Here is a 21,499-nt window from a genome sequence, read left to right as displayed (position 1 = left end):
GCGTGTCACATTGTGATAGTAGACAAATCGAAGAAAAAACAGGACAGTAGTGCTCTGGGTTCAAAAACGTGCGCAGGGGCAACATGGGTGCAGGAGAAAGGTTTCAAGCTTAGGGAGCCGGTTCATAAAAGATAAAAAAAATCCATTTGAGTGAATTATAATTATAACACTGCTAAGGCTTAGACAGGGAAGTGTGGTCACTGCTGCTGCTTGATAGCTAAAGGGGAACTCCTACAAATACTGAAAGGCCTCATTATATGGGTATATCATATGGCAGCCATGGAAGCCTATGATTTCATATAGATTCTTACAGATTTCAAGAAAAAATATAGCGCCAAGTTCTACTTGTCGCCAAAATACAGAGATAGTCACCCCTATAAGGATTGTTCTAGATGAAAATTATTCCGTAATGTGGTGCTGTGTGGATGCACCATACCGTAGGTTGGCAGGCAGCTCCATAGTATGGAATGTAGGAATGCCGTGGGCCACACGGCAGAGAGGCTTAGGGGGAACGACAGCATGTAATAGAGCAGGAGGAGCTGGGCAGATTGATATATAGTTTTAAGGCTACTTTTACACTAGCGTTTTTTGCATATCCGTCACACTTCCGTTACAATAATACAACCGAATGCATCATGAACGGATCCAGTTGTATTATGTCTTATATAGCTATGACGGATCCGTCATGAGCTCTATTGAAAGACAATGGGGGACGGATCTGTTTTCTATTGTGGCAGATTGTGGCAGAGAAAACGGATCCGTCCCCATTGACTTACATTGTGTTTCAGGTCGGTCTGCTTGCAGCGGTTTTCTGTCCGCGATGGGGATTCAACTAAATGGAACGGAATACATTCTGGAGCACTCAGTTTCGTTCAGTTCAGTTTTGTCCCCATTGACAATAAATGGGGACAAAACTGAAGCGTTTTCTTCCGCTATTGAGATCCTATGAAGGATCTCAATAGCGGAATTGAAAACGCTAGTGTGAAAGTAGCCTAAGGAAAATAAGATCCCAAATAATGTGTATTTCATTCAATTAAGGCCCCTTTCAGATGAACGCATGGCCTCAGTGCCCATGTTGCAGCATGCAATGGGTATACAATCTGCAACATACGGCAAAAGTTAGGACACTCAGAAGCCCATCCGTGGGCTTTCTGGTCCATTCCTCTGCACCGCAAAAAAATAGGACATGTCCTATCCTTTGCCGTATGTTGTGGATCGCAGACCCATTCAAGTAACTCACAGAGTTCATGCAGCCAGTGCCTGTGTATTGCGGAAGAGCTGTTTGCAGTCCGCAACACGGGCACAAAGCCATGCGTTTGTATGAATAGGGCCTAAATCCGCGGTCTATCTAAGCTTAGGAGTCCAGACCTAGATTGAAGTTGATCAGTCACTGCACAGACCTACAATGAAGTCAGTCAATTACTGAGTAGAGCCACCCACCGGACTCCTATGTACTGAGTAGGGCCGTCCACTGGACTCCTATGTACTGAGTAGGGCCGCCCACTGGACTCCTATGTACTAAGTAGGGCCGCCCACTGGACTCCTATGTACCGAGTAGGGCCGCCCACTGGACTCCTATGTACTGAGTAGGGCCGCCCACTGGACTCCTATGTACTGAGTAGGGCCACCTACTTGACTCCTAAGCTCAGAACTTACAGGAACAGCAGTACAAGACAGGATGTGTTGACATGGGGACAAATAAGGTTCAGGACTTTTTGTATCACATTTGTAGGAGTAAAGATATTAGTAGCCACCACTGATGGGGCATGCTGGGGCCTATGGGTTCACAATGGATGAAAGACTACTGAACGGCTACTGAATCCAGCCTAGTAATACATTCCTTTAATCTTTGATCCTGGGGTGGGAGGATGTTCCATTTTTACAATGATATAATCTTAGATGCTATTGTATAGTACAGTTCTAGAAGATTTGAGGTGTGGAATAAATCAGACCATGAATGATCTAATGGGGAAGATTCATAAGTTGTCACTAAACCTTAGCTAACTGCTAATATAAATTAGCCCTTAAATAGCTGGTGACTACCACACAAGTGCCACATCGGAAACACATGGCACCGACATTCACACCTTTATATGCGTCCTCTTTCAAATACAGCCTCCTACTTCTATATCTGCATTGTGGGGTGTTCTCATCCACTGGAACACCCTGCAGAGGAGCTGAAGACTCAATGGAGGACCTAACATTCAGAGCAAAACACACTTAAAGGGGTTGTCCAGAATTAAAAAAAGATGTTTTCTCCCAAAACAGCGCCAAACTTGTCCTGTGTGGTATTGCCGCTAAGCCTTCTTCACTTCAATGAAGCTGAGCTGCAAAATACCAGACACAACCTATGGACAGCCGTGGCGCTGTTTTTGGAAGAAAACCAAACGGTTCTTCTAATTTTAGACAATCCCTTTAAAGGGTTTGTATAAAGTAAGAAAGGCATGACTGCTATCTGCCAGAAACATTTTTTCTTTTTTTTTTGCTATGGGCTATATGTGGCATTGCAGCTGATCACCATTCACTTGACTGTAGTACCATACATTACCCATGGACCAGAATGGCACTATTTAAAAAAAAAAAAAAAAAAAGCAGCCATGTTTTTTCTAAATTTATACATGCCCTATGTTCTGAAGGCCCATGTTCTGAAAGGAAGACGCGTGAAGACAGGGGCTCCGTAAGACAACATGTCCATGGTGGTGCATTAAAGGGGTTCTCTAGGATTTAACAGTTCGATGGCCTATCCCTAAGGTAGGACATCAATATCATATCTGTTGGGATCCAATGGTCTGCACCCCCCACAATCCGCTGTTCTGAAATAGGCGCCATGCTACACAGCGCCATATACTGTGTAGTGGACAGAGCTGATGAATGGAAGTGAATGGAAGCAGCACTGCAGTAACCATCTCCCTCTGTGGTGCAGCACCAGCACCCATTTCTGACACCGGAGTTACTCCGAAACAGCTGGGGATGCAGGATGTCGGAACCCTGCCGCTCTATCTAGGGATAGATCATCAATGGTTAAATCCTGGAGAACCCCTCATATATTTACAGCGTTTGCAGACTAACCCTAACCTTATATATTTTTTATTTTTTTATATTTTTTCAGACGGCAAGTCAAGTCCATCTGTCTCAGTGGTTAAAAGGAACAGTGTCTAAGCAGGAAAGGGTTAAAATAATTTAAAATACTTAAAACTCACCCTGCATTGCTTTCCTATTGTACACTTTCAGTAAGTAAAAAAAAAAAAAGTATAAAATAAATAAAAAGGTTTTTCTAAGATTGTCTAGTATTTTGTGGTCTCCGACCAGGCAGAATGTTACAGCTACAGGTACGAACGGCAATGCTGCATTGCTCCATATAACAGAAAATAGGAGTGCCGTTGGTTAAAAAACAAAAAATTTTAACAATAGCAACAATAAATAGTATCTTTACACAAGTAGCAGGCTCATAATAAAACAAGTTTGTAAGGATCCACTGAATCTCAGTCACATATTAAGTCTCCATAGGACTACTGCATGAGGGCGTGATTCCACCGCGCCGTTACTTCAGGCCAAAGATTCTTCTCCGAAATAGGAGAATCCTTCAAATTCGCCCTGATTGATTTGTTTGACTATGGCTTCATCCACCAGTGTCAGAACGGGTTCTTCTCGTGTAAAATCCTGATCAAAGTTGTTGACATCACGTTTGGTTTTCTGAAAAAAATAAAAAAATAAAGGAAGGTGATAAACTGGTTGGTTTTCAAAGGGACATTTAAAAAAGTTATGGTGTTTCGATAGTGAGGTCTGAAATTCTGCGAGGAATTTATTTCATAACATATTTTATACACCACTAGGGGGAGCCTTACTGAAGAAGATTTTACACAGTTCCCATTGAACTCAATGATAGATCTGTATCCAGTAAGCTTATAAATCCCCATTGTGGTGGTTGCAGGAAGACTTTGTGAAGAGCTCTGTAACAGACAAATGAAGCTCTATAAAGAAACAGTAGGTTATGAAATTAAAGGGATTTTCGAGGAGTATAAAGGGGTTGTCCAGGCTACAGATAATAATGACTTATCCTCAGGATATCTTTTCAATAAAAAATAATAAAAAATAATAAAAATGAAAATTAACAAAAGTCAAATAAAAGTAAAAGTTCACCACTGTGTGAAGCGGGCTTATTCACATTCAAAACAGTCAGTTAAAGTAAGGAGTCGCGCTGCCCCACGGGCGGTGTTATACCTACGGACAACTTTATACCTGTTGATTTTATACTTTTGTGAGTATAATAAAACCAATTTTTATCTGGAAGATTGGTGGACCTTCACTATGTGCCTTAACCTTTAGATCTACAGAAGGGTTGTTTTGTGATAAAGACTATCCTCTTGTGGAATCTCATTGATTGGCATCACCCAAAAAGCTGACGTATCCTATCCTTATCAAGACTCAGGGAATATAGCCAAAGTGAGGCAGCGCGACTCCTTCGTTGAATTATCCTCAGGATAGGTAATCAATATCAGATCGGTGGAGGTCTGACAGCCAGCACCTCCTGCCACCAACTGTTATGGGTAGGCATGGTGCCAGAAACTATAGTGTATGGGGAGGAAGCAGAAGGCTGTGTACACACTGTAGTTCCTGCTCTCATTCACTTGAATGGTAGGCAAACTGCAGTATCTCATCACCATGTACAGAGCTGTCCTCCATACATAGTATAGTTTCCAGACTGGTGCCGAGGCTGCCCGAAACAGCTGATCGGTGAGGGTGCTGGGAGTCAGACATCCCCCCACCCAACAAACTGATATTGATTATCTATCCTAAGGATCCCTTTAAGTACACAATTCATAATTATCAGACGGATCATTTTTACTAATGCTGTAATAAGATATGCAAAATGTCCACGTCACTATATAGCATATAGGAAACCACGCCATACATCTACACATGACGATATAATATAAATCAATTACTAGACAGTGTGCAGAATAGCCTAGGTCCTGTTACATCACATCACAATATACGAAAAGTCGGCCCAATATACTATTGGATTTTCATGTCTAGATGCTATACTTTCTGTACTATACACAAAAATTATTATTAATGTCCACAATGGCGCTGCAATCAAGAAATCATTTTTCCTAATCCACTGTACAGTACATCTGGATGAGGCATCAGGTCTTTATGGCAACTACAAAAAAAAAAATCAGCCTTGGCAGTCAGCTTTATCGGCTGGGATCTATGACCTCTCTGTGTGGGCACCACAAGGAAACAGGAAAATCCCCAAAACCCTTTCACCCCCCAGATTACAGATATTTTCTGGAAAACAAATAAAAAATGAACAATCCCTTTCAATTGCATTCCCCTTACGTCGGCTACGGCATTACCACTGCTGAAGACCCACGCTGCGTTTCCGACCTAGGCTGGAGGTTATGTAACCAGAGTCAGAAACCATGCTACAGTCTAATAAATCATCAGCAGGGTAAACAGCACAGGCACTTTGTCAGCTTGTTTGCGGAATAAGGGAAGTGTATGTACCCACAAAGTCAAGCCTACTGTAAATACAAAAATAGGAGCCGCCGTACTTCAACGTAGCTGCTGCACATCAAAGAGGTACGGTAACAGCCGGAGGAATCAAAATGTTATGCTTGGCATTCTTCCACTGTCTTTTCCTATTGGGTTAATAGATGGTGATAATTAAGGTCTCTATCATTTATTAATACAACGACCTACAAGAATCCAAGCCAAAGGTACAAATGCAAAAAAATGGTGTAAATAACATGATTTACATACATGACGTTACGTTTAAAAAGAAGTAGCAGCAGGAAAAAAAACACCATCCCGGTGGTACACTACATAAAGAGTAACGATGATTACATGCCAATCACAAATCTATATAGTATGTGGTAAAGTCTCCTATATACATACGTTCAATATCCCTGTATAGGACAAGAAAGTCACTCCCAGGGAAGTAACCACAGTCAGAACTGCAAAAATAGCTGGACCATATGGAAACTATGTGTACCCATGGTACCTAGCGGAGTGCTGACCAAAAAATAATAGGTGAACATATATAAGGGAGACTTACCAAACAAAGTAGTGTATCCAGACCGGGATGGCGTTACCCCCAATGCGCGTTTGAGCGTGCCTTCGTACAGTAATAATGAGAGTTCGGGAGGACCAGCTGACCGATGTGTATGGAGGCCTCCCAACTCTCCCTGATGGCACATGTCGGAGGAGATAAGGATCAAGCTGATGCATTTCAACGCAGATGATACTCAGAGAGACTGCCCTCTTCCCTTTCAAAATGCATGCCTGTGGGGCCAGTGTCGGACTGGGGTACCTAGGGCCCACCAGTATAGGCTGGTGGAGGAGCTGTACATTAAATATATGTATGTAGTGCAGGAAGTCTACTGTGTTATGTGCCACTTGTGCAGGCGGTGGGAGACTAGGGGCCCACTTTGCGCAGGGGCCCACCGGGGGATTCCCCTGTACCCCTGTGGGCCAGTCTGAGCCTGTGTGGGGCAGCCAGGGGAGATCAAACCGTATGGCCAGCTTTAAAGGGACACTGACAGGCAAAATCAGCATATTTAGTTATATATATGACATTACAGGTCTTATACAGTCTATTAAAAGCATCTAAGTATCCCCCCTGTCCACCTTATAAATACCAAAAAATAAAGTTTTATAACCTGCCTATCTCATCACTAATCTGCCCAAGGGGCGGCGTTTCATCTCAAAATGCGCCCAGCCAGCCGCTCCCAACTGCCGTTCTGAAGCCCCGCCCAGCTCATCAATATTCACTTCGCTGGGCGGCGGCTACAACTCTCCCCAGTCACGATCCTGCGCATGGGCAATTGAATCCTCCTGGCATCTTCACGTCTAATCTTCTGCGCTTGCGCCCGGCCCTGGTTACAGATGTAAACTTAGTGTACACATCCCTTGCTACCTGCAAAGAAATCTTGTGGGGGGTCACAGCTCTCTAGCACATATCGTTCCTGAGATATTCCCAAAAAATGACCTGCATCAGCCAATAGAAGCTGGCAGGTCCTTAGTCTCCACATACACACAGTTTTACTCCAGGTTTCCATAACAACCCAGCCATTTTTCTTCACTGCTGTAGGTCAGCTTTAGGCTAGGGCTACATGACGACAATAAGTCGCACGACACATAGGGCATAACTACACTGCTACTTGTGGACATCAATGTCGCGCGACAATTTTTATAATGATAGGCTATGGTGGTATACTGTGACATGTGACATGCTGCGACTGCGACAGTCGCAGAAAAATCCATCTTGGATGGATTTTTTGCAACTGTCAAGTCACAGTCGCAGCATGTCAGTGCGACACCATAGCCTATCATTATAAAAAAATTGTTGAGACAAAATGTTGTGCGACACATGTCGTCGTGTAGCCCTAGCATTAAAGGGGAAGTCGCTGTGGACGTCACTGTTAAAGGGGCGGACACTGTTAAGGGGGCAGGGGCCACTATTAAAGGGGCAACTGCTGTGGAGGTCGCTGTTAAGGCAGCAGGGTACTGTGGAGGTCACTGTTAAGGGGGCGGGCCCCTGAGGAGGTCACTGTCAAGAAAGTGGGGTGCTGTGAAACTCATTGCTAAAGGGGCGGGCTGCTGTGAAGGTCAAATGAAGGGGATGGGCTGCTGTGGAGGTCCCATTTTAAAGTGACGGGGCACTGTGGGGGGGTCGTGAGGGACTGTGGAGTTCACTGTTAAAGGGGCGGGGTGCTGTAGAGGTCACTGTTATGGGGGATACTGTCTATCTTTTAACGACACACACAAATATGAAATGAAATAGATGAAATATACCCGTGTGAAGCCGGGTCCTTCTGCTAGTATTATATATGATATGAACCCAGGAGAGTTGAGTACATGAAAGAGGTTTCCAGGTAAATCATTTTATCTAAAATCTGAGTTGGAATGAGTTAAAATTGACCAGCAATCAATACTAATCCCGCCAACCCAACTCCGCTGCTGCTCCGTCACTGCTCCGGTTCCCAATTTACTGGTCTTGGGCTCAAAAAGCAGAGCATGGCTTGGGCTGCCCCCTCTGCCAGTCACTTGCTGAGGTGGGTCACCGCTGCATCCAGTGATTTACTTAATGGGCAGTTCAAGCCATTCTCTGCAAGTCAAGTCCAGGAAGGAGCAGCGATAGGTGAGGTGAGCAATGATTGGATTTAAAAAAATATATAAATAATTCCCCTGGAAAACCCTATTACACAAATACAAAACAAATGTAACACAGCAAACACATAACAAATAAAGAAAAGATACTAAACAAACAACAGATGCTAAATATTGATGCTGAGCAGTGCAGAGAGGCACCAAGGCTTGGCACACAGAACTATATTCAGCTGCTGCCGAGGATGAATTAATCATGGAACTTGGACACTGAATATTTTATGTTAGTGACAACTGGATTTAATACAGGACCGACTGTAAATGTGCTACATTCATAAAGCAATATTAAGCACAGGCAGGTGAGTACGACGATGTATAACTGCAGACAAACACATTTATATATTTCAACACAAACCATTTGTGGTCCTCACCTGCTGTTAGGGCTTATTTACCAGGGTTTCTCTCTTTTTTTTTTTTTTACCAAAAATAGTGTAATACATTATAAATAGAAAACGTTGCTCTAGGGAAAAGGTTAGTAACAGTTTATAAGGCTGAAAAAAAGACATCAGTCCATCCAGTTTAGCCCGTTATCCTGCAAGTTGATCATTTCTTACGTTTGAAGCATAATAAAATTGGAAAGAGGATATGGATGTGAAATCTGCACATACAGATGTGTCCGCCTTTACCTTTCGGCAGATATCATTAAGGACTACCAATTTCTCGTGATACAAATTGAATTCATTATCTCCGCACCCTAGCAAAACTCTTGACATACTGCAATGCACATCACAACCCCTGGGTGGCCACACATAGACATATCTAACATTAACACCTCCTGGTCATCTCACTCCACCCATCTGAAGAAATCTGGAGCCAGAAAAGGTAAGGAAGGAACACATCTGTACAACCGAGCAGCACCAGAACCTGTCATGAATGGCATCACTTAGCAGATGTGTATTCCCAATGATAAATACCAGTATGTATTCATGTATAAACCTGCATCAGGAAGGTTTGTATTCTAAGTAGGTAGGGTTGTATATAAGCTGAGAGGCAGTGAGACTCAGATCTGTTGCCACTATAGGATCCTTTGCCTTTACTAAAAGTGATTAGGTGAAGTGATTATATATAAAGAAAGAGAGAATTGAAAAAAACCTCTTTATGGCTCCATATGAAGCTGGAGTACCCTAGAAGCCTCTTTACCTCTATGGAAGACAAAACTGAGCCATGCTATAATAATAATCTTTATTTATACGAGTCCTGAGAGCAGGGATGTTCCTGAGCCTACATACGTTTTATTATTTGGTAGAAGATACTTAAAGAGGACCTTTCATGGGTCCAGACATTATAAAATAAGTAGCACGTTATGTAGGGCATTAAAGCAGGGATCTGCTTACTATTTTTCCGTTCGCCCGCTGTGCCCCTGTTAAATTTTCCCGCCTGGTATGCTAATTAATAGCATCAGAACAGGGAGGAGGAGGAGACGCCAGGGTTTCTCAAGGGGCGTCTCCTTCTCCCTGGCTATGTCACAAAGGAGGGCGTCACAGCCAGGGAGAAAAAAAACTCACCTTCTCCCTGGCTGTGACGCTCTCCTTTGTGACACAGCCAGGGAGAAGGAGACGCCCCTTGAGAAACCCTGGAGTCTCCTCCTCCCTGTTCTGATGCTACTAATTAGCATACCAGGCGGGAGAATTTAACAGGGGCACAGCGGGCGAACGGAGCGGCGCCCAGGAAAAATAGTAAGTGCTATTAGATCCCTGCTTTATGCCCTACATAACATGCTACTTATTTTATAATGTCTGGACCCATGAAAGGTCCTCTTTAAATGAGTGTTTATAAGGTCAGGAGATCAAAGATAAGGCTTCACATGAGCTGTCAGCTGATGGGACTTAGAAGTGAAAGGGACTGATTTTTTTCACCCCTGTACCTTAAAAACGGCTGAACATTTTTAAGAAAGACCAATAAAAAATAAAAAAATTAGCCCGAAATAAGTAAAATGGAATCATAAATAAAATTGACCTGAAGGTGTCCATAGCCTTTACTAAATGTTTTAATGTGAACCACACAGTATATTCTTGGATGTTCCAGTAATACTAACCCATTAAAACATAATTAACGCCCAAAATATTCTCTTCCTATGTAAGATATTGAGCAGATGAGAACAAAGGCCATAGGGTTCTGGTGAAATTTAGGAAGTCACTGCCCACTCACTGGCCCATTGGAGATGGGGCATACTAACTAACTGAGCAAATTGACTATGTGCTGGTATTTTGGGCTGATACTCTGTGGGGCGTCATTTTTTCTACTGATTAAATATTCTAAACAGTTTTTGGTAGTCATTCAAATCATATTTATTTGCGCTGGAAAAAAATTAGAAATAGACTTTTCTTGATTGATTGACCACAGGCATGTTTAGGCATGCGACTCATTCTTGAGGACCAGCATGTTAGATATATGGATTTACAACAAATTGTTTTCATTTTACTCTGTAATCACTGAGAGGTGGAGATTTCCTTTACAATTTTAGAAATAATATGATAAATACATAAATTGTGTTAATTAGAAAAACACATGAAAGTGACATTTTTTTTCTTAAAAGGAATCTGAAACTCAAAAGCCCTTTTTCATTCTTATTAACAACCAGAAATCCAGAGCTGCGTAATGTGCCACAAGGGGACAATTAGAGACATATTTCTGTCTTGGGAGAGAAAGAGCATTGTTCTGTGGGAATGAATTTGCCTTCAGACTCCTGGGACAGTCCTAAAAGGACTGTACCGTATCATAGGCTCCACAGACATATGGAATGGACATTTTGTGGGGTACATATGACAATGGCTTTCTGTATGGATCAAATCGGGTCCAAGTCATCTCACCTTAATATATGATAGGAGGAAGAGAACAGTCATAAGTACCACGAAGGTTTGCAGGTAAACTCTTCAGTCAACACTGACTTAGCCAAGGTCTACGAGCTATCAGACCCTGCGGCACTGTGGTCTAGGCATGAGCCTCAGGAAGAAAAAGTTTGGCATCTTCTGTATAAAAGTGGCTTAAATGGGAGCTAAGCTACAGCATGTTGGGCATAGCCACTACACAGTGGATGGACCATCCTGCTTCCAGCTCTGTCCACTGTTATGTTTCTGGTGTCACACACCCACTAATTTGTGGAGGTGCCAGGTGTCGGACCCCGCTGATCTGGTACTAATTACCTGTCCGGAGAAAAGGTCATCAATATCCAAGAGCTGGAAATCCCCTTTAACCAGAGGAAGGAGTCATCCAGATTCAGATCAGGGTGATTACTATTGTATTGTACCAGGCATCACAAATGATCATGTCTTTGTAATGATGCTTCTACCAAGCACAGCACCATACATTGTATAGTGGCTATGCTTAGTATCACACTGTGCCCCATTCACTTCTATGGGGCTGAGCTGCGCCTAGGCCACGTGACCGATGAACGTCTTGTCACTGGTCTAAGAAAAACTGAGAGAAGGCTGTGGCGCTACTGTGAGCACCGCTGCCTCCTCAAACACCTATCCTGAGGACAGATCATCAATATTAAAAGTCTCTGAAACCCCTTTGATGCTGTGAACATCAGATCGTTATGTACCTAGCTGGCAGCCATAAGGAGGCCTCAGGTGGCCCCATGGTCATCGGCCCACCAGGAAATTTCTCTGTATGGTCTATGGCCAGTCCACCCCTGTCTGGTCCCCATCTGTCAACTTCCACATTGACGTGCTCTCATGTGCCACTGCTGCTGCCAATGACTGGCCACCATGGTGTCATGTCCCCAAGGAAAAAAGTCAATGCTTGGTCCCCTGCCAATCGGGGATATGTCGTCGTTGAGGTCAGACATTGGCTGCAGCAGTGCAAGTGACCCTGTTCAGGCAGGGACTGGAAAACCAGTGAAGAGCAGCAGAGAGCGCTGAAATGGAGTGGTGTGAATCAGGCTGGGGGGCGCAAAGAAAGAAAAAATCATGGATAACCCCTTTAATGAGGGTGAAATATAAACACTTCATAGCCAATCAAATCATGAAAATAAGGACAGCAGCAGGAGAGGAATGTGTTGATCTTGTGAGAGGCAGTGACCTGACCTCTGGTGAGATTGACGGGGCTGCATGTTAGATTGGGCCAGGAAAGTTGTATCACTAATATCCACGTGAAACAGTTTATATATTCCTCCTGTTTTATCACGTGCCATCTACAGATGTTTACAATAATTCACAGTATTCACCTTCTTAGAATACATGAAGAGTCTTGTTTTTGTAGGCTGGGAAGCAGCCTTGGAGCCAGTATACAAAGGTGTGGAGGCCGTTGCAACACTGTACAACTCTCATTGATACAAAGCTGACCCAGATTTTATAGTTTTATGTTCACGTTGCTTACAGACTATAAATACTGTTGGGTCTAGAGGTAGCTAACATGTGATGTACGTTCCCTGCCTGCGTTATTTTAATTATCTTGGATTAGGTGTTGATGTCAGTAATTTAGAAATATTTGTATAATACCTTAAAATGCAATAGTGATCCTTTGTCTTCTGCTGGTCTACAACAGTTGCGTATGGTCAGCAGAACCACTTTCAAGTTTGAATCAACTTTAATTAGTTTTTTAAAATTGCAAGGAAACAGTGACATCACTGAGGGTCCAAAACCCTGCAAAATCCTGACCACAAATCAACAGATCACCCATGAATCATTAAACAGGGGGGAAAGGAAGACAAACTGGTGGATTTTACAATAAATAAACAAACCCTATTTGACCACTTGAAGCTCTAAAGACCAAACTGAAGCTATGCTAGATAACACCACATCCAAAAACTAGATAGTTAGTTTCCATCATTGTCAAAAAAAAACTCATCAAACCTGAAGACCCAAACAAAAGACCAAGCATTCAAGAGAAAAAAGAAATCATATGGACAATGTCTTATGGGAGATTATGTTGATATAAGGGAGTCATGGTGCTGTGTCTTGTAGACTTCGTCAGAAGGTTCAGAGCACTACTGTCTGTAAATAAGGATCACAGCAAGTGCGATCAATTTTAATGACTTTCTCAAAGTGACCTACACATTTGAACTTAACAGAAGCAAAACAGGTGCAGAAATCTAAAAAGCATTAAAAAAACCTCATGGGCATGTACAGGGTTTAAAAATCACAGTGCTTTATCTAAAAACAGTCAACACCTGTCCACAGCTTGTATGTGGTTCTCCATTCTCTTTAACAGAGCTGAAATGCAATATGTGACACAACCCATGGACAGTTGGGGTGCTCTTTACAAGTAGAGGTATTTAGAGGTGGTTCTTAGATTGAAAGATGCACTTCAGGAACCAAAAATCTTAAAGGGGTTTTCTGGGAGTTCAAAATTGATCACCAGTTCTTAGGACGGGTCATCAATATCAGACTGGTAAGTAAGGCCCCGACTTCTGGCACCCCTACTAATCAGCTGTTTGAAAGGGCTACAGCCCTTGGACCAAGCACAACGCGCTGTATAGTGGCTATGCTTGGTACTGCAGCCCAGGCCCACTGACTTGAATGGGAGTGAGCTGCACATAGGCCATATAACCAATGACTATGACATCACTGGCCTAGAAAGGAGTTCTTCAATATTTCACTCCTGTATAACCCCTTTAAAGGGGGTTGCTGAATCTAGAAAAAAAAAAAACATCTACTTCTTCCTCAGAAAGTAAGCCACTCATAGGCAAGAGAAAACAATTCTAAACCTTTTCTAAGTTTCAGACAACCCCTTTGATCTGCACCATAGAATATCCTTCACCAGCACAATGGCTGCCTACATTATACGGACTTCATAGATTTATAAAGTACAATGCAAATGTAGAATATTGTAAAGTTAAAACAATATATAGATATTTGCAAAACACAAACTTTATGTGCCAGGCATCCAAAACCTGCCCAAGTGGACATGGCACATAATAATACGGCAGTTGATGCAGATGTATAGCTCTAGCAATGCAGACATGTATGAGCAGGCATGACATGTGCATCCAGTCTAGTTAACATGTTCTATTTGAATTGCTTATTTCTAAAAACGTGATCAGTCTCATAAAAAATAAGCTTCCTGAAGTAGTTCAGGCTGAACACTTAGAATATTATCACAATGCAACTATATAGTGTAACACTGTGTATGGTAACGTACTGAAGGGGGTGTATATCTCACCCAGATTGCTCAGATCGGTGAGGTAAAAAGAATCCAGGAAAGCAGGGTGATTTCATCAAAAGTATAGTTTACTGAGGCACTTTTCTTTAAAGTATTTCATGGGCCTGGATTTTTATGGAATGGTTGATAGAGGGATCTTCCATTCCCTCCCACTTCCCACTTCCCTAGCCTGAGATGAGCCCAGGAGAATCTGCCCTGGCTATTTACTGTGGGGATAAAGACAGGGCTGCACTAACTACATACAACAGCCCACATTTACTAATATGATTGCGCCTGGTCGTAAAATGCACCACAATTTGGTGCAATTTGGCAAAGAGTATATAGTTTATAAAAATCCACTGCACCTACAGTAGCTCACCAATGGGCCTTGGCTTAGCAAGAATGGGGGGTGGCTTATTGGGAAAGGAAAAATTGTCAAAATGTGATATTTAGCTCCAAAAATCAACTGCAAAGTAAGCCAACCAATAGGTGGCATAACCTTTTGCTGTCTATATTTTAGACAGGATTAGTAAACTGCCTGAGTGCGTTTTCTTAATTTTCAAAGTGATAATCACTAAAGGCAGTGACTACTACAAAGGGTTAATTACTATCAACAGAGTTAAACTACTTTCACACACGTGTTTGGTGCGGATCAGTCATGGATCTGCACAGACGGATCCGTTCAGATAATACAACCGTCTGCATCCGTTCAGAACAGATCCGTTTGCATTATCTGTAACATAGCCAAATTGTGTCTTAGAAAACGGATCCGTCCCTATTGACTTACATTGTGTGCCAGAACGGATCCGTTTGGCTCAGTTTCGTCAGACGGACACCAAAACGCTGCGTCCGCCTCCAAAGCGGAATGGAGACGGAACGGAGGCAAACTGAGCGGATCCTTTTCAATTCAGAATGCATTAGGGCAAAACTGATCCGTTTTGGACCGGTTGTGAGAGCCCTGAACGGATCTCGCAAACGGAAAGCCAAAACGCCAGTGTGAAAGTAGCCTTAACGTACTATATCTTGAGTTAAATGTTGTAATTTTTATGTACATGCATTTAATAGCACAGTGCGAACAGCATATGGTTAACGATTTGGCAAACCGTGTTAGGTTGTCAGAGTGACTGACCAGGCCTGCCACCTGGCTAGTCACAGAGAGAGAGAGGGAGAGAGAGAGTCTAATCTGAGGCAGCTTGGAGGAAAGGCGTTTGTGAGAGACCGCCTGCACAACTAGTCCCAAGTTCAGAAAATCCTCCCAACTGCCCAGAAGACAGCCATACTACCAAAGCAGTCCAGAGATAAGAAGATTAGAAGGTCTTGAACCCACAAGACCTTGAATTGGACTCAGACAGCAAGGTATTGTGCTCAGAAAGGGTTTGCTGCTGTAGCGAGGGAATATTGTTAAAGGATCCCCCATACTTTGAGACCGACTGATCACCGGTATCTCAGTTCTGCACCCCTCAGCCTGGGAACTGCGACAGGACTTCACCAGAACCTTATTGCAAACCTGTGGTTCTGCTGAGAGACTTCAAACTGGCTAGAGAGAGGGAGTACTAAAACCATCATCATTGTTGCTGTCCATATGGTGCTATTGGGAGAATATTGCACTGTGATATACTTTATATTTGTACTCTAATCCCCATCATAAACCTAGCAAAGAGATACTTCATTTATGACAACCAACAGGCCTGGTTATTGTCTCCAATATCCACCAGTCTTGCCTTGCACCCAACCAATCCATCTACCATCAAGAGCACCACAACTACCACCAGGTAGGAGGGTGTGTAATGTAGTCACTGCACGGCCCTAGTCAGCACCAGAGTGGAGACTGCCACTGTGATCTGTGAGTACTACCACTACCCTCCGACCATGACTACTACTCCCAACCGCCATGCACCCCTCCTGGGCTGCTGCAAATATATCAGGAAAGGGCTTACAATTACAAGTTAGTACAAGTTAGTAGCGTAGAGGCCACGCACGGGCAGGACATTCCTTTCAAAGTGACTGGTGCACCCTCCTGAGTGACTATAGGCAGGGCATGCTGTGGAAGGGGGTAGGACAGGGTGCGTAGTCTAGACGAGCCTGACCCGGCGTTTACGAACCCCGAACACATTTTAGAGGGAATACTCAGGTATGAGTTTATATCTCACTTTTTAGTTGAATGCCTAGTAGAGTCCAATGATTTCAAAATCTGTCAAAGGCAAAATGCAATTAAAAGCAACATTAATCATATGTAGGGCACTTAGCCAAAACAATCCCTGGCAGTGCCTACCTGAAACTGGCATGCTTTGGGCTGTTCTCCTTCATGAACAGTGGAGAAGAGTGTAGAATATCAAGAGGATTAAGGGTACAATAACTTGAATATTACATCATGTGCAAAGCACTTCTGATTATATCATCACAACAAGCATAATAGTAAATGAACGGCCACTTGCACAGTTGAAACATGTTGCTTACGACAACAAAACAAGACATTGCCATGGAGATGCTTCTTAATCTTGCGGTCTTGTATCAGGAAGTCACAGAAGGACACTGCTATATAGAACTTGTATTTCCTATATTCTGCCATTCAGGCCTATCACGCCATGGAAGGTATGGGTCACCTGGTTGTCCATCTCAAAGTCTTCCCACAACAGGACATAGAGGATCAATGAAACACGTTATAGCTGATGTTGCGTCTGCTACTCAAGACTGCCATGTCAAGACTGAACTGGTCCTGAAGACAATTAAGGAGTTCAATATTGATGTCCTAACTTCACAATAAGACGTCAATATCTGAACAGTGGCGGTCCTGTGTAAATGCTGCCGGCAAGCAACAAATCTGTAGGGGGATGAATGAACGCAGTAACTCTGCTCAGTGATGGGCAATTATTGGGAATAAATGGGTTTTTTTCTGATACTGCCTGCTAATCCGTCCCACATAAAAGGGTCTTAAATCTTCACATTACAGCAATTTGTTTTCCACAGCTGCATTTCCTACAATAACGAGGCAGAGGAAGTTGAAACCTTTTTTCGGCCATTTTTTAAATTAAGTATTGGAATCCTTAAAGGGGTTTATATTGAAGACCTATCCTCAGGATAGATCATGGACATCTCATCGGCAGGGCTCCGACAGCCTCTCGCCGATCAGCTGTTTGAAGAGGGAGCGCTGATTCCTCTTCATTACACTGCTCGTCGTCTCCCCTGTAGCAGCAGCGTAGTGTAATTACAAGTTAGGGTGCACCACCAACGAGGCGAGGTGAGGCAATTGCCTCAGGCAGTACCAGGTAGGGGCAAGAATGGGGAAGCGGAAGGGGGGTTATCTGTTTTTGCAATATATATTGAGAAGCACAATGGGCACAGTATGTGGTGCTGTATTACCCTGTATGTTTTGTAGCTCTATATGTAATGTTTTCCAAGTATGTCTTTAACAGTAGGGCTGGAGGAAAGGGGTAGGTTAGGAAATTGGCATTGGGGGGGGGGGGGTGCCGTTTTCAGCCTAGGGGAGCATAAAGGCTAGGTGCACCCCTGTTACAAATTCTCGCTCCATTCAAGGTCGGACCCCTGCAGATCAGATACTGATGACCTATCCTGAGGATAGGTGATCAATACAAACAGGCTGCACAACGCCTCTAAGTCACCCAAGCACCAAGCCTGAGGACAACTGTCCTTCTATATAGTAGACACTTCAGTCTTACAGTCTGGTCCATGAGCCTTGTATAAATAAAAGGGAGGAATGATCTGGCATAAAATGGCCATAATATAGGTCCTGCCGCCCTGTAATCCATAGCGTCCATTACAGACCACTCTGCTTCTACTTACAATTCTAGGTTTGAATGGTGGTTTGATTTTCCTCTGCTCTAGAAGTACCCAGTCAATTTCTTTGAAGAACGGATGCTGTTTAATGGCTTCTTCTAGGCCCTGGGACGGCACACATCCAAGTCTCTTGTTTGGATTCTTTGTCATAAACTATAGACAGAAAATAAAATAATTAGTCAATGTATATCGGGTTTTCAAGCGCTCAGTCTGGCTATAGATAATGTATATAAGAACGGAAAACCAACCTCTTCTCATAGAACCGGGATACACTGTGTACACCCAAACACTCACATATATATAGTCTACTGGCATTCTACATATATCATCCATGGATGTGATATACACCACATAAAGAAAGTCTGTCAGCAGTTTCAACCCCTCAAAACTGCTGACAGCACTAGATGGCTGATGTGAAAGCAGTTAACCATACCTGAGCTGCTGGTTTTACTTCCTCCATGGGTGACAAATACATGTTTTAACACATTGTGTACAAGCAGTATGTTAAAATGATATTTCTTACCTATGGCTCAAGTGCAAGCAGCTCAGATATAGTTAACAGCTTTTCCATCACCTGTCTAGTGCTGTTATCAGTTCTGAGGTGTCAAAACTGCTGACAGACCCCCTTTATGGATTATTAAGCTTAAAGGCAGCAGTTAAAATTAAAACAGCTTAAAAAAAGAGCAGCTAATATCATTGACACATACAGTTAAACATAACATAGGAGCCTCTCAGAATTTAAAATGTGTCATACAAAGTTATGTCCATGTGGGAGGGATGTTTCTAAACCTAAAGTTAAAAAAAGCAAGAATGACCTTCCGATTTTTTATTCCTCCACCACCCAGTCCCTACCAAACATAAACCCCTCTTTGATTCTTGCTATAGATGTACGTCACAGTTCCAGCACTGGTATTGCTTGGACATTATATAGCGGTATTATTGTATTATTGGTATGTAGCATTTTTGGCTATTGTAAGGTAATACTATATGTTCAATGTATAAGAGATTTATCAATGTAGTATTGGTAGCATTACAGAAGCATTTTAGGAGCATTATTTGTGCATTGCTTGGTAGTATTAGTTGTGCACTGTATAGCAGCTTTATTTAAAATGAATGGTTGCAAATGGGATTTGAGTTAACAAAGGTACAGCATGGGGCCCCTATTTATAACCCAGGGCAGAGAACAGCTACAACGCCCTCCCATATCTCTGGATGGCCCAGCATGTTAGTCCACACAGAGCCTCAATGGGCAACAAACACATAATGCTTCATTTCCCTGTAGTGGCTATGCAGATAGCAGTATTATGTGGTCATAGTATAGTGGCATTATTTCTGCGCTCTATGGCAGTATTATGAGAGCACTGCATAGTGTTGTTCATTTTCTGTGGGGCACACATACCAGAGCTTCTTCTGTGGGGTTCAAGCATGTAATAGATTAATCACTGGTATATAAAATGGAGATTACATATTGCATCACAAATACTAATTAAAAACTGCACTTCTACAAAAGACAAAGCTTGGCCGCGGCACTGCACTGATGCAACTCCAAGGTTCTGCAAAATGCAGCTTCCTTACTCCAACAGTATACTCGCAGGAAATGTCTACATCCCGAAAGGTGATGACAACTAGCAAAGCAGGGCTACCCTTCCCTGCTGACCTGACCTGGCAGCTTTACACCACAAAAGCCATTAGAAAATACTTTTATAATGGGTAGCAGCTGTCAAAAATGCTGGTAACTCCAAAATGAGAAGAAGAACCAAACTGCGTACAGTACAACACGATAATATAAAAAAAATATGCTTAGTGCCTAGTATTGATAATACAGCTGAAAGCAAATCATCAGGATATGTTCCATACAGACACTGAACCAGCAGGGAATGCAAGAAGATATAAATGCAGGACTAATAAAAAGCTCTGCCATAAGACAAGGAACCAGGATCAACACAAAATGCATACATTTGCAAAGTTACTCAACTTATTTTAAAGGGGTATTCTCACCTTGTTATGGCATATCGCTAGTATATGCCATAACATTATGAGTAGTGAGTGGGGGGTCCATCCTCTGGTACCCCTGACAATCTTTAGGGACATAGGTCCCTTTAGCATTTCTTTTGCACAGTAGTGCTCCCACAGTGGGGCTATGTTGTAATTCCTTATACCGTGTGTGGCCAGGAACGCTGCTTTGCATGGAGTCCCAGCAATCGGTACGGAATGGCATATTCTAGCGATATATTATCTCTTACTCACAATAGTGAAAATCAGCTTAACCTTATCCTCTATATCAGCAACCTTCAGCACTCCAGCTGCTGTGAAACTACAACTCCCAGCATGCACACTTACTTGGCTGTTCTTGTAACGCTCATAGAAGTCAAAGGAGGATTCTGGGAGTTGTAGTTTCAAAACAGCTGGAGTGCTGGAGGTTACTGATCAATACTTTACATAGATATAAATAAACATGGTGGTCAAGCATAAAACTACACAATTGGGAGACTTAAAGGGGTTGTGCAAGAATGTGGGGGGGCCCTACTAGGCCGGAAAGATTACCCGCTTCCTGGAGGTGGCTCCCCGCTTCTTCCTCTTCAGGCCTGTGATGCTCCGCTAGGCCAGTGTTTCCCAACCAGTGTGCCTCCAGCTGTTGCAAAACTACAACTCCCAGCATGCCTGGACAGCCTTTGGCTATGCGGGCATGCTGGGAGTTGTAGTTTTGCAACAGCTGGAGGTACACTGGTTGGGAAACACTGTGCTAGGCTACCTCGATGTCAACATCCTGTTTGACATTGCTGCAGCCAATCACTGGCCGCGGCAGTGACCAGCTCCCCATACGTCATGACAAATGGAGATTGGCTGCGGCGATGTCAAACAGATGTTGACATGGAGGGAGCCTAGCGGAGCATCGCAGGCCGGGAGGAGAAGGAGCGGGGAGCCGGTGTCGGGAAGCAGGAAAGTAATCCAAGTGTGAGTGGGAAAGGGGGGGGGGGAGTACCAACAAAAAACATTCTTGCACAAACCCCTTAAGTTTAATACATAAGATATTTTACTGACTACTTATATATCTATAACATGGTGGTCTTCTGTCCCCTATTTTCCTACACCATGCAGAAGCATTTATACTGATATAACAAAAAAAGCGGAAGGGCATGGTGGATACACACACGAGTTGGCAGTAAGCAATCCTCTGCGCCAAATGCAATTTTGCATTGCAAACATTCTGCCTTATATGACTTGTTTCTGGCTAACGTAAGTCAAACCAGTGTCTGCTAGCACAATGTAAGGAAATCAAGTGTTCCAAGTCTAATCCCTTGTTAGCATTCTCCAGTAAATTGCACAGACGCCTTCCAGCTTCCGCTGCCTTTCCTGTAAAACACAACAACATAACTGGCCTATGTGACTTGGCTCACAGACTGATCAACTCCACTGCTATTAATAATTGGGAGACTTACAGACGTTT

General features: G+C 43.0%; 1 protein-coding gene across 1 annotated transcript in view; it reads right to left on the bottom strand.

Annotated features, from left to right (window-relative positions):
- Positions 1 to 908: 908 nt before the first annotated feature.
- PRKCE (protein kinase C epsilon) overlaps positions 909 to 21,499 on the bottom strand; it is a 413,449-nt gene continuing 392,858 nt past the window's right edge. The window contains exons 15-16 of the mRNA XM_044290816.1: positions 18,058 to 18,204; positions 909 to 3,693 (exon numbers count right to left, since the gene is read on the bottom strand). Coding sequence (XP_044146751.1) covers positions 3,547 to 3,693; positions 18,058 to 18,204 — 294 coding nt within the window. The 3' untranslated portion in view covers positions 909 to 3,546. The remainder of the gene's footprint in view (positions 3,694 to 18,057; positions 18,205 to 21,499) is intronic.

Source organism: Bufo gargarizans, chromosome 4, assembly GCF_014858855.1.
Source record: "Bufo gargarizans isolate SCDJY-AF-19 chromosome 4, ASM1485885v1, whole genome shotgun sequence".
NCBI classification, from domain to species: Eukaryota; Metazoa; Chordata; class Amphibia; order Anura; family Bufonidae; genus Bufo; species Bufo gargarizans.
Note: the sequence above shows the minus strand (reverse complement) of the source record. Positions and strands in the feature narration are given on the sequence as shown.